The 13,644-nt window shown below is 44.3% G+C and overlaps 1 protein-coding gene across 3 annotated transcripts in view; it reads right to left on the bottom strand.

The window, feature by feature from the left end:
• MOB1B (MOB kinase activator 1B) overlaps positions 1–13,644 on the bottom strand; it is a 50,117-nt gene that overhangs the window by 29,976 nt on the left and 6,497 nt on the right. Inside the window, exon 2 of one of the 3 annotated variants that reach the window (XM_084519328.1) lies at positions 9,508–9,606. The exons of 1 other annotated variant lie outside the window; for it this stretch is intronic. In XM_084519328.1, the coding sequence (XP_084375454.1) occupies positions 9,508–9,606 (99 nt within the window). Of the gene's footprint in view, positions 1–8,918; positions 9,022–9,507; positions 9,607–13,644 lie in introns of those variants that run through there. One more of the 3 variants, XM_084519331.1, reaches the window with a different exon arrangement.

Raw genomic sequence — 13,644 nt, 5'->3', positions numbered from 1 at the left:
AGGAATGATAAATCTATGAGTAAGTTATTTCGTTTTGTAACTCAACTGATTGTGTTTAAGGAAAAGCTACTGGAACACTGGAACGCTAATAAAGACGGTTTATTAAACCATTTAAGTAGGTGTGAAGAAGTTCAAGATCTTTCAACATGTGACTGAAAACATCATGAAGTGGTCTGGAGAGCTCCAGCTTGCTTCAGGCAGCCTCACTGTCCAGCAGCAGCATCCAGACTGTGGAGCAGGAGACAAGGAAAGGAGGTTGAGGAGACAATTAATGAAGCTTGTGATTAACAGCATTTCCCCATCTGTGATTTCTTTACTGCAGCACTCTGGCAATTTCACAGAACAAGGACCAAAGTGCCCCATACCAAAGGAATAAGCTACTTTGCATGGCAAACTATTCTGCTACAGAGATTTCTTTATATTTAGCTCAATTCTCTGTATGCCTTTACGTTACCAATGCCCTCTGCATCCCATCCTAAACTGCATCTGCTGCCAACAGTCACACCCTTTAAATACATCTAAGAAGGTAGCAAGCACAGCTTTTCAGAAGGCAATCTACACGCTGTTGAGGATGATGAATTACAGCAATAAAAGTTGGCTCTAATATCAAATTAGATCCTGACTTATACACCAAATATAGTGCTTGAAGAGCACGCCTCAGAACATGGATGGTTTCCCAAAATGCTGATCAGTGCTTTTGAAAACCAATGCTTTATGAATGACTAAAGCAGATCTAGTCATACAACCTACGAAAGCACAGCAGGGCATCCAAGAAAAAAAAATGACTAACAACTGTTTAGTTTAAAAGGAAAGTCTCCAGTCCTTTTAAACTCAGTAAAAAGAGTAATCTGGTAATGTGTTTAGGAAAAAGGCAGCAAGAAAAAAGGAGAAACTTAACTGAATTTTAATGGAAAAGGAATCACTTCAGCACTTCTTAAAAGGCTGGGTTTTATTTTAACCCCCAAGCTGAACAGGCTGATGATACAACTACAGTGAATAAAAAATAGCTGTCAATTTCCTAGCAGAAACCTCAGAGCATATACCTAAGGTTACATTTCTAAATTGATTAATTGGTAAAATGGGGTCTGGATTCAGGAAGTACCAGAACAAGAGAGACAAGAAATAACAGAGAACAACAGGAAGAAACGGACAGGAGGCAGTAATGAATAATCTACCAGCTTTCCAAAAATACACTGCATTATCTCATCACCAAGTATTTCTTACACATCCCCCGTACTTAATACAATCTTGTATGTGGTGTGTGCAACCACCTTCAGCAGAAGCTGCCTGTGCCTTGCAAAGTACCATAACAAGAAAATCCACCTGTCCACAACGTCTGAGGTGGAACAATTGCTCCTACCTCCACAGGAGAACACCTCTCTTGGCATTAGTTCAGCTTGTGCCTCTGACAGTTGAGTCCACAGTCAGTTTAAGTGTTCTCCTGTGAACCTGTATACAGAGTTTCCTCTTGTCCCCTCACACTGCAACAAGAAATTTTAAGAGCTGTCAACCACAACAATTAGTAACAGCACTTGAATTTAAAGGAAAAAAAAAAAAAAAGAGAGAGAGAGAAAGAAACCAACTTTTATACAAAAGTAACTTCAAGATTTTTTTTTTTGGTGAAAGTTAGATTGTACATTACACTTCAGCATTAGGAAAAAAAAAAATCTGTTGTATGACGTGTAAAACACACTGTAATGCCATTTTGATCCCTGGATCTAGAGCACTCAGCAAGTCCCTAAAACAATTGCTCCATTCAAGTGAAACCAGGACTGTACCACTGGAGTTGGTAAAAATGCAATAAAAATATCAGTTACCACATAGTGGGTTACTTCATTAAGGTCAAAATGGGAAGCCCACTTGATCATTATCTGGATGCAAACTGTTTTTCTATCAGAAGTCAGATGTCTCACTTTTTAGCAAAAGAGGAATTTACCAAAGCTTAATTAAAATCATTTATTTTCTCTGCCATAAAGAAAGGAATTTGACTTGCGATGCAAACAGCAAATTCAGGCGTTCCCAGTTCTAGTCTGCAACACGTTCTTCTTCACTGAAGAAGGGAGAAAGATTTTGTACGTCAGCAGTGCTCATATCCCTAGGACACAAGTAATTAACTCTGAAGGCAAGCTACCAAATGAAAAGATAATATGCAATGATAGGCAAGCAAAACAAGAAGGTGGGAAGGGAGCAAGCTTCAAATAAAACTAAACTGAAATATGGCAAGGATCACAGGAGGTATGTAAGAATAACAAAAGGAATGGATTCCTGCCGAGGAACAGCTGTGAGCTGGAGGAGGCAGGGAGAAAGTCCCCTTAAATCTGCAAGTTAAAGCCGTGCAACAGAAGTCAGTGATTTGAAGGGCCTAAGAGGACCAAGAAGGTGCACCTTATCCGAAGAGAAACTGAAAAAAAGTCCAGTGAAGACTGAATGAATTCACTTCCAAGTCATCAGCAATTCACCGCTTTTCAATGTTTCAAAAATATATTTGCAAGGATAAACTGCTTTCACCTTCGTGAATTCACTGTGGGGAGCTGCCTATTTATTAACACAAAATTACCATCTCGTACGCATGAATGTGGTGTCTGCTGACTCAGCCTATTTATTAGAAATGAGAAGCCACGACCTGAATACAAAAGAACACTTCTGAGACGCACAAAGCATTTTGCTACAGTGCACAAAGCTGCGTAACTTTGTGGTTATTTCTTTACCACCTGCTTCAAACTGATCCAACAAGGCTGCACACACATAGATTCAGATAACCTAGTCACAATGCATGACAGCTCTGTAGGGAATTCTCTAGCACCCTGCACAATTTTAACATTTGGTGTGTTTCATCCCAAAAGAGGAAAACAGAACAGATCTCTTTCTCTGAAAGAGTTCCCGCTGCACGCTCCAAGAACAGCAATTTTCTTGTCCATAGTTGTCCCACAGAGACATTTTTAAAAAGAACTTTTCCAGTTTTTCCTCCCACTTTTGTCATCATTCACCTGTGTCAACCTTCCTAAAGCACAGCAGCTCACATGGCTGCAAATACGTCCTCTGCAACTTCTCTTCGGTGACTCTGGCATGTGTGCAGCCGGTGAAGTTACAAGAATGACAGACAGTGCCACAGAAGTGCTATGGAAGTGGAAGGGAAGGAAATGCCACGGTTAAAAAAGCAACACGCACAGATATGACAAAGCACTGGACCCTTATAGTCCCACCTCATTACATTTAAAGACTAGAGGAATTAAAAAAAAAAAAAATCTGTGAAAAGTAATTAAGTTATATTTGGCTGTAGCCAAAACCAGATTCTACAGCATTTCAATACAGACAGCCCACAACCTCCCTCTCTGCACATTTGAAAAAGACAAAAACCAAACAGCAAGTTCACTGTGCCTCGATTTTAATATGAAATGGCTTAGTTTACAAATGCTAGAAGCACTTCAAAGCATATTCTGTGGTTTAAGTTGATTTGTGGGTCAAAGGCTTATTGATAGCTTTGGCAGCAGAATCTGTTACTGCTCACTACGTAAGACTTAAGGTGGCATAATTAAATGCAGCAATTTACTTCTCTAAGCCAAACAAGCAGCTTCACTCTGCCAGCCTTGGGCATGATGTTATCACGCTTGTGACTCTCAAACCCAATGCTTCTCTTATTTCATCCTTTTTCAATCAAAAAAGACGTATCTTGCAGGACACATACACCCTAAGTTGTAAGTGGGACCCCTGGGCTGTCCTTACCAGAGTTCCCTGTTGCCACGATGAGATCCTAAATTCAGATTAAAAGCCAAGCTACGTCACACCTGCTCAAATCCTCCCCTAAAAGCGATCCTTGTTCCACCACCGTTCTCATCTGACAAATGTAAACAGCTAATTGCATAGCTCCACTTACATTGCAAACACAGAGAGAAGAACAAACAAGGGAAAGCAATTGTGGCATAAAAACAAACAATTAGGAAGCAATTAAGACCGGACATCCACTGCCATGCAGTACACACAACTTTCACGCTGAACAATGCCACTCTTGGCGTATTTGTTTCTTCACTTTAAACTGAGGCTTCCATGTGGAGAGAGAAGCATCCGAGAACATCTGCAAGTGTCAATCCTTTACTTCACCAACGAGGTGTGCCCCAAAATAGCCTATTAGTGGAAAGCCTTCTTTTCAAGCCCAATTCCAAGCACCTTGCAGGCTGAGTGGGGTCTGCCCAGCTCTGTTACTCAGAGGCAGACTCATTCTTTCCGACACGAAGCCAGTGCCTGCGTAAACTGAGCTCTGCAGTCCCCTACCGCCGCCCTTACCGATAAGGCAGCAGCACTCCAGCACTGCTGGCTCCAATTCATTTGCGTTTCATGGTATGCAAATTTGGTCAGCTGCTTTTAAGAAGCTTACGTTAGGTTACTGTGACAAGCAGACATTTCACCAAACTCATCCAGAAAGAACAAAATCGGTGACCAGGGAACAGCAAGGACTCAACTGTCTCAGAAGGCAGCAATGCACACAGAGCCGGATTAAATCTGAGGTCTGATCAGACACCCAAGCTAATTCAACTGCAAGTTTGCATGGAAAAGAAAGAATCCTCCTCCCTGGCTTTTGCCATGTCCACACACTCCTGCTGCTTCCACTACTCCAGCACCATCCCCTAGTCTCGCTACACCATCACCCCCAGTAGCTAAATTAGCAAAAAACTAATCCTGCCAAAAAGGAATTTGTAGTTTTCTGCTGTTTAGCTTCCTCAACCAGCTCGTAAGAAGGATGACAAGTGTATCAGCACACTGCACGCTAACAAACTGTTTTATGGTCTTTGGCAAAGACAAGCGAGGAGGGGAGCGCACTTTAAGTGGTGTTTTTCAGCAGTCTGAGAATTGGAAAATGACTTGTACTACAGGTAGTGCAAGGGGAACACGGACACTTCCGTGTGAGCTGTAATGCTGCATTCATCACCATGGTTTCTGGAAGCTTGCTGTTCTTTGGTTCTCCCTTCCTTAAAAGCGACGAGCTGCCAGCCAAGGGGCAAATCTCTTGACAGCAAGCCTTTCAAAACAGGAATTAAACACAGAGTTAACACTGCAATTGGAACGATGTGCTTGAACAACATGACACACCAACTTCAGATGAGAGTGTGTATTTCAACAGCCGACCATTCAGTGAAAAATATAAGCAGCTAAAAAAAAGAGGGGAAAAAAAGAAAAGTAGAAAAACTACTTCCTGTGTAGTTCAGGGTCACAGCTGAATCCATATGAACTCTACCTCTAAAGAATCCTTCTGGGTTCCTCAAAACTCAAAATTACAGTTATTAAGGCCTAACAAAAATAAATAAATCTTTAAAAACTTGGCAATACGTTTTGCAATCCCCTCTCTGATTTACTCATAGGCAAGCTGAAACCTTTCATTCCCAGTACTCTTCAAAAAAAAAAATAAAAGAATTGAATGCATCAATTTTGTAGTAAGGCAACATATTCATGTTCCCAAAGCCTTTACCCTGATCTCTTCTCTAGGAACCCAGCCGGCACAGCAGTATTACACTAGTCAAAGCAAAGAACAGGTCACGCTCTCTCCTGTAAAACCTGTATTTTAAAATAAAGAGAACAAAATCATCTGATGTTGGACAAGCACACGTGCCGTTTCTAACGGTCTGTGAATGCCTACACATTGATTTTCAGTGAGTGAAATCCCCGTTCAGAAGTGCCTAACAGTCTGCTGTGGGAGTCCTTGCTCGAGAGGAGAGAAACACATCTCCAGCTTTTAATTACAGAAGGAGCACTCACGAAGCGCTCAGCTGCTCTGTTGGACTAGAGTAAGCTGAGGAACTCTGCCCACTTTAAACAGCTTTTCCAACAGGTTAAGTAGCAGCAACTGAGCATCGAGGAAAGCTAAAGGAGAAAGAAATAGCCACAATGTTCAAGAGCAGGAGCAGGCAGGGAATTCGGGAGGCCCATAACACTCTTAAATCCGGAAACAAAACCACCAGCTCTGATTTTGATGCTGTTCCACAAGAGACGTAAGGGAAAGAGGAATGTCCCACTGCACCTTCCCCACAGATTCAGACACACAGAAACTCTGACTTCAAAAAAAAAAAAAAAAAAAAAAGAAAAACCACACCACAACAACCCCCACACAGAACAAACTGCTAGAGGCTTTACCATACCGTGTTAGGTAGCAAAGAGCACATCTTTCCCCTCTTTGGTTTACAAGTTAACTTCATTTTGATTCATAAACCAATTCCCCCCTCAAACAAGGGCTACTCATCCCCACCATTACGTGGCGTTTCCATCAGCTCTTACTCTGCCAAGGTCTCACCACTTATGACTGCTTAGACAAATCCAGTATTAAGAAACTCCTGGAACACCATACATTGGAATTTTCTGAGAGGGATTTACAGACTATGCAGACAGCTTTTATTAAAAAAATCAATAAAAAAATAGGGTTTCATAACACCAATTAAAAAAAAAAAAACTTTCCTTTTAAAAATAAATTACTTTTATCTAGCTGCTTTTTTACATAAGTTTTGCCAGCGTAGGATAACACCAGCGTGTTACCATATGGCACGCCTACCAGAACTATCTTTATTTTTTTTTTTTCGTGGAGATGTAAGCTACAGTACCTGCAACTAAGCTGTAAGTTCTTTTAGAAAGAACTTATCAAGTTGAATTTTTTTGGAACTAGAGATATTTTCTAGTTCAATTCCCTTTTTAAAATCATTTATTTTTTAATGGGATCACCTATTAACCATTGCAGAAGTCTATAAGAAGTGTTTTCAGAAAGGAAGAAACTGATCGGAAAGAGAAGATGGTGACACTGAGAATAACAATTGCTGTCAAAACCAAGTTGTATTAATTCAGTGACTCGTCTCAAATGACACCCTTTTTATAATGTTATCCATAGCGAGAGAAGACAATGGTTTCCCTTGATTTTTCTCCCCATGTAGCTTTATATGTCACTGGCCCTAGCAACAGAGAAGAATAGCAACAGATTCGTCAGTGGACAAGGACTGTGCAACCGGCTTGCGAGGGGGGCCCCAAGCACCCTGTGTTATCCAAGCACAATCACCCTGCTATTTGACAGCAAACAAAGTCTGCGAGCAGAACGTGGCTTTTGATACCGTACTCGAGTGTCAAGCTGACAAACTGCAGCCAAGTGGCTGATGATAAACCTGTGTGACAGGTTCATCGTCATTCAGAAAGTGTTTCTAAACACTGACAGCCCTGAGCTGCTGCACTTCTACTGCGCGTTCAAAATCGCGAGCCTGTTCACAAAAAGAGAACAGGACCACACAGACAAAATACAACTTTGTTACCTCCAGACCAAGGAAACTTGTGGTGAAAAAGGGGGAGAAAAAAAAACACTCTGAAAATCTGTTTTAAAAGTACTATGAAAATGTGAGGGTTTTGCAACACAAAATAAAAGTTTGAACTACTACATCAGTACAAGTGTAAAGATGTCCGACTGCTGTCACCAAATAGCTCTATCAAGATAACACGAAGTTGGAAAAAAGGTGATGCTGACTTTCTGGGTACTAAGAAAAATAATCAGTATTTGCAAGTAACACACACAGCCTTCCTGGTCTCCCTGAGGCCTACTGGGCATCTCAGGAAATTGTTTTGTAAAAATCCATTTCTAAACTGCAGATGAGCAAATAAGGTGTCGTTGACCACACTCTGCCAACAACAGCTGTGACAGCTTTGCCAGCATTTCTCGCTTTGCCATGCGACAACTTCAGTTTCCATTTCTATTTTTCAACCAGCAGGACTACTGGAAACAATGGAGGCGGGGGTGAGCGGGGGGAAGGTTTGCTTTCCTAGGTTTCAGAAGGGTCTGGAAAAAGCAGCAAAAATCTCATTATTGCCTGTGACAGAGGGCGGAGGGTTTCACGCTTTTCCGTTACCAGTTAGCCAAATGCCACGGAGCGTGAGGCTGCCTAATTTGCAAACCAGACTCCCAGGACACCGTCGGCCGAGAAACCCTGTCCCCCTTCCCCATTGCAGCAGCTGAGAACGATGACGGAGGGGGACAGCTGGGCTTCTCATTAGGCGCAGCGCTCCTGGAGCCGCGGACGGTCAATTTGTGCCCACCTCTTACTCGCAGCCCCGGCCCTGCGGCTGAGAGGAGCCTCTCAAATCCCTCGTGGGGCACGGCAGCGCGAGTGCAATTACAGGCAAGCTGCTGTGGTGCAGCAGGGTTACAAGAGAAAGGCCAGGAGGAGGTTCAGAGGATGGTAGCTGGCGGTGGTGTTACCCGTCCCCACGCAGAGCCCGGTCGCTGGTGAAGCGTCTCCTCGGGAAGCAGGCTGCTGGTACAGCTGGTGGTGATCAATGTGAGCCTGTACCCAGTGTCAGAGGTTTTGGCAGCAGTCCCGCTCGCTGCTCGCACGGCACTCGGCGGGGCAAGGGCCTTGGGCGAGCTTCGCCCCGCCAGGGCTCCTTTTTCGGCCGCTTGCGTTTTCCCTGCCTTCCCTAGAGCGCATCTCCTCTTTAATTAATAGGTCACTCAACCGGTTCGCGGTAATTGTCACAAGTACCTCGTCTTTTGTCCCCACGGGGAGGGACCGAAGTTCAGCCAGTTGTTGTCTACGAAGCGAAACTGCGAGATGCCGGCTCCTGCGCCCCTCGCCCCTCGAGGAGCTTTTTAGGGCCGCGGCCAACAACACCCCCCCCCCCCCCCCCCCATTAGCGCCATCCACCCTGCCGGGCAGCCTGAGCCCGGAATTAACTTTGAACCGCTCTCCGGAGTACGCATAACGAGGGGAAGGTTAAAATTAAAGAGCGGAAGATGGGTGTTTTCCCCACGAAGCCTTCCCCTCCGCCTTCCTGCCGCTGCCTCGGGGCCCGCGGCCGCCGGGAGGGGGGCACAAAGGCAGCGGGCGGCAGGGGACGAAGGGAGGCGCGGAGAGGGGCCCCTCGCCTCGCCCCCAGACCCCCCCCCGGCCGCGGTTACTCACAACAAGAAGCTCATGGCGATGGCGGCGGAGCGGGACCGGCGGCTGGGCTGGGCTGGGCTGGGCTCGGCGCGGCTCCCAATGGCAGCGGCGGCGGCGGCGCAGGGCGGGCGGCTGCGGGGAGAGCGCCGCGGGGCGGGGACATGGCGACACCGCCTCCCCTCACGGCCCCGGCCGCCGCCGCTGCTGGCCCCTTTCGGTTGTTCGGGGGTCCCCCAACCCAAGGGAACGACCCCGTCTCCAGTGCCCCTCACACCTCTCCCCTCACACAAAACGGCCCCCGCCGGGCTCTGTCCCACCCTGCAGCCCCCGAGGGACCCAGATGGCACCGGGCACGGACAGACAGCATAAATGTTGTGACAGCCTTGGCAAGAGAAATCCTTTCTGCTCTGTGCCCTGCCTCGTGTACCCTGTCCTGTGTCAGAAATTGAGCATTCCCTGACAAATCTGTGCGGCCTGTCACACCTGTGCACAGTGGAAATGTTGATATTTCTGTCAGTGAAGCCTCAGCAGGGCAGCCCCCTGGTTTTTGTGGAGACACACTTGTGGTAGTAGCTTCTGGGCAGTATATAAGAGCCCGACAGTTACTTACCAATGCTGTGGAAGATCTGTGAAAACTGCTGAAGCACTATGGCCTGCCCGAACCCCTTTTCTACTCCAAATTGTTTCCCCAGCGTCCTGTGGAGCGAGCCTGTGGGATGCAGGAACAGAGCAGTTTGCTTTACATTAGCATGTCGTGTCACATTACAACAGAATTACTTACCCAGATTGCCCTAAAAGGTCAGTAAGTGACATTACCCTCATTATCCTCACCTTGCCACAAAAGGGTGCAGCTACCTAAACCCACAAGTAGCCACCAAGGTCATAAAAGGAATGGGGAGATCATAACTTCTTCTGCCCTCTCCACTAACAGTCCTGACTAAACAAACATATCAAAATGGCTTCCAATATTTCAGAGGTATCACTGTTTGATTTTCAAACAATCTTTAACTAAGCTGGCTGGGGCCAGCAATCAGCTAAGGAATGACACACCTCAAAACTGAAGATATGGGCAGCTGCAAACTCCTGAGGTAAAAAATAAATAAAATCCAGTCCTGCCTTTAAACTCTTGGCAGGTCATCAACACCGCCTTCACCCAGCCTCTGCCCTGAACTGCCTCACCCTGCACAGGTGTGGGTTAAAACCCACACGTCCTCCCATACACAGATATTTCACCTACAGCACTGTCACAGTATCATTCCAGTATGAGACGCTTTCAGAATAAATGCAACTGCATCTTGGCTGGCATTGTTCCACCAAATGCAATCCAAGGGAGCACAGCACGTTGCAAAAGACAGCCCACAGCTCATTTGACACCAGATGACAGCTGCAGGCTGTGTTTTTGGGGTCTGGGACTGCGCTCCCACTCCCAAACCAGGAATGATGCTCTTTGGTCCTGGCTTGTCTTGGTTGCTCTATAAGCTCCAGAGGAAACAAAGCAGCATCCAGCATGCTTTAAAGTAAAACCTTATATTCAAACCCACCAAGGGCCACACATCCCACTGCAGACTTAGCCACATCCAAGTGGCACCTCTTGACAGAAGAAATGACAATCCCAGGGGGTCATTTCACATGAAAACCTGCTTCTTTTTAGGTCAGTAAGAAGCCAGATGGATTTTGGAGAGGTGACAAGGCAGACGGCCTGGCTGTCTGTGAGGTCCCCTCCTGCCCCAAGAGGATTGTGTGGCTGCAGGCTACCCCACAAAGACTACGGCTGCAGGTAGGCCAGAGAAAAATCTGCTCTTGGATTCATTACAGGGTAAATTCAGTACATCCAAACACACTATAATCCCATACAACATTAAGTTTCTGTTGGCACGTCATGGGTTTCTCTCAGGTAGAATGCCTTATGTGGTAACACTGAGAGCTGTCATATTCTCTTGTGCTTTTAAAAACTGAAACTGCATTTTCCACATTCTGGCTCTGTCCTCCTGACCAGGTCCAAAATGCCAGGTCAGTACATTTCTAAGTGAATGAAAATTACAGTAGTGTTTTTAGGACACTTTTAAAACCACGTGTTTTACTGAGCAGCAGCAGAAGCTTAATTAAAAACCAGTTCCCAATGTTTGCAATTTTCCTTTTGGCCACATTAGTAAAAGCAGGCATGAAATGGGGCTCAGGACACTTTTTAGCAGACTTTGTCAGACTAAGTTGGCCACGCAAATCCAACTCAAAAACACAGTGCTGACCTTTCGGACACATTCACGTTGGGACATGAATAACCTGCATTCTCTTTATCCACCCATATGCTTCCTTCTACCCACAGAACATTTTATTTTAGCGGCAAGTTAAAATTAAATGTCTGCTACTGCCACAATCAGTAGGAAACACTTTGCCCGTGTGGCTGAAAGGAGAAACAGTTACGTAACGTGTACAGTTGATGTCTCAAATTAGTATTGGTCTGCTCATGATGGCTAAGGGCCACGTGAAGTGCTCACTTCAGACACTGCCGATACAAGGGACTGACAGCATGCTGCAGTCTTACGTAAGGATCGAACTGCTCAGTGGTTCAAGACACAGTGAATGTACCCAAGCCCTGACGTCTGTCATTTTGGTTTATCCATTATAATGTAGAGCTTAAAGAATTACTCTGAAAAGGCCCTCAAGCTGAAAAAGCTCTTTGGTCCTGAACTGAAGTTTGTAGCAAAGATTATAACACAGCTCAGTAAACACAGAACATTTAAGGTGAAAAAAAAAAAAAAAAAAAAAAAAAAAGTTCTAAAATTAAGAGCTGAATCATTACTACATATGGACTACAAAAAGGGAAACAATTTTATTTTGAAATGTAAAATGTCTCTAAATACTAAACACTGTAAGCATTCTCTCCATATTCTAGATTAAACTCATCTAGCATCTGATAGTTTTTCTGATCAGATAGTTGTCTGTGCATTAAAGTAAGGGATTTAATTTGTGTACAAGCTATACCTAGAGGATTAACTATAGAAATGTAGTGAAGCATTTAAGTATAAATATCAGATTTACCCTGTGATCTGTACTATTCTTTACAAAAAACACAACACATCAAAAAACTGCAGGAACTATGAGGTATCACAGCAGTCCTGAGAGTTGCCATAATCATGGAGCTGCAACAGTATATCCCATCAGCTTTGTTACTGCTGGACTGCAGAAAGAGAAATAAATACAGCACTTCGGGGCCTTCCGTGCTGTTACAGTACTCACACATATGTAATTCCTGATGCAACTTTTGTACACAGTTGTCTCAGAAATCAATGATTTGTGGAGAACCTTCTCCAGAAATTTCAACAGCATATGGGGCATGGACACCACGTGCAGAGGGTTCCCAGTACTTTAACTTCTCCATGCAAAATATGCTCTTCCTCTTTTCCAGTCAGTGGCCTCACTCAGGCTAAGCTCGTTATCTCCTGCTGAACACTGAGAGGGTTGTACTTGTACAACTTTGTAATGGGCTCATCTTCCACAGAAAGCGAGGGAAGGCTTGAATAACTGCTTGAATAACTTAAAATAACAATTTCAGAATACACTCCAACAGAATATGAAGTCAATTTTACTTGATGACAGATTGCAGTGATAAATGGTGTATCCCAACACTAAATATTTGTTTTAGTATGAGCTGACCAAACAAAAGAATAGCTAGTTTAAGTTATTTTTAACAATAATATTTTTAATGGTGGGCATTAAAAGAAATAGTATCTTACAAGGCTGGAAAGGGCTGCTTGGTCAACAAGCCGCATGGAAGGGGCATCTTCTTATTCTCTTTATTTTTACTTAGTGTAACTGATTTCCTCTGGTAAGTAAGATTCACTCAACATCACTACCGAAGAGTGAATAAATGCAAGTTCTATCGTCCTAGGATGATTTTTTTTTTTTTCCCTCCGGTTCCTGTTATCAGCAGTGCAGAGGTTTTGCTCCCTCGGGTTTGCTGAAGCCGAGATTCCTGGAAAACGTCACTGTCGACAGATGCCCAACAAAATGGTGCCCTCTAAAGGTAACTCGCACACACTGACAAGCTACGGGACACTCAGCAGTGGGCTGTTTCACTGAACTTGGGAGGCAGGTGTTTCGGAGGTAAAGTGGGTAGAAGACTTGTATCTCCGTTGAGAGAGATACAAGCCTTACCCCTTGTCTGGATCACAAACCTTCAAGAACCATTCATCTGCATGAACGAGGAATGCACACAGCATTCACTTGACGTATAAGATTCACTGATCTGTTTATTCAGTGACAGTTTACAGCATGACAGCTAGCCTAGAAAAAGAAGTGTTTGAGACGAATTACAGTAATTAATTTTTGCACCGGTAAAGTTTTCTCATTTAAAGAAGGTGTTAAAGAGAAACCTGATGTTTAGAATATGAAAAATCTTGAAGGTGAAACACCTTGGTACCACTAAATGAATAGACAGAATCACAGAATTTCTAGGTTGGAAGAGACCTCAAGATCATCGAGTCCAACCTCTGACCTAACACTAACAGTCCCCACTAAACCATATCCCTAAGCTCTACATCTAAACGTCTTTTGAAGACTTCCAGGGATGGGGACTCCACCACTTCCCTGGGCAGCCTGTTCCAATGTCTAACGACCCTTTTGGTAAAGAAGTTCTTCCTAAGATCCAACCTAAAACTCCCCTGGCGCAACTTAAGCCCATTCCCCCTCGTCCTGTCACCAGGCACGTAAGTATATGATTTGCCTTGAAAATTAAGAATAAAAAATT

This window comes from Aythya ferina (genome assembly GCF_964211825.1).
Source record: "Aythya ferina genome assembly, chromosome: 4".
Taxonomy (NCBI): domain Eukaryota; kingdom Metazoa; phylum Chordata; class Aves; order Anseriformes; family Anatidae; genus Aythya; species Aythya ferina.
This window is presented reverse-complemented; position numbering and strand designations above follow the sequence as displayed.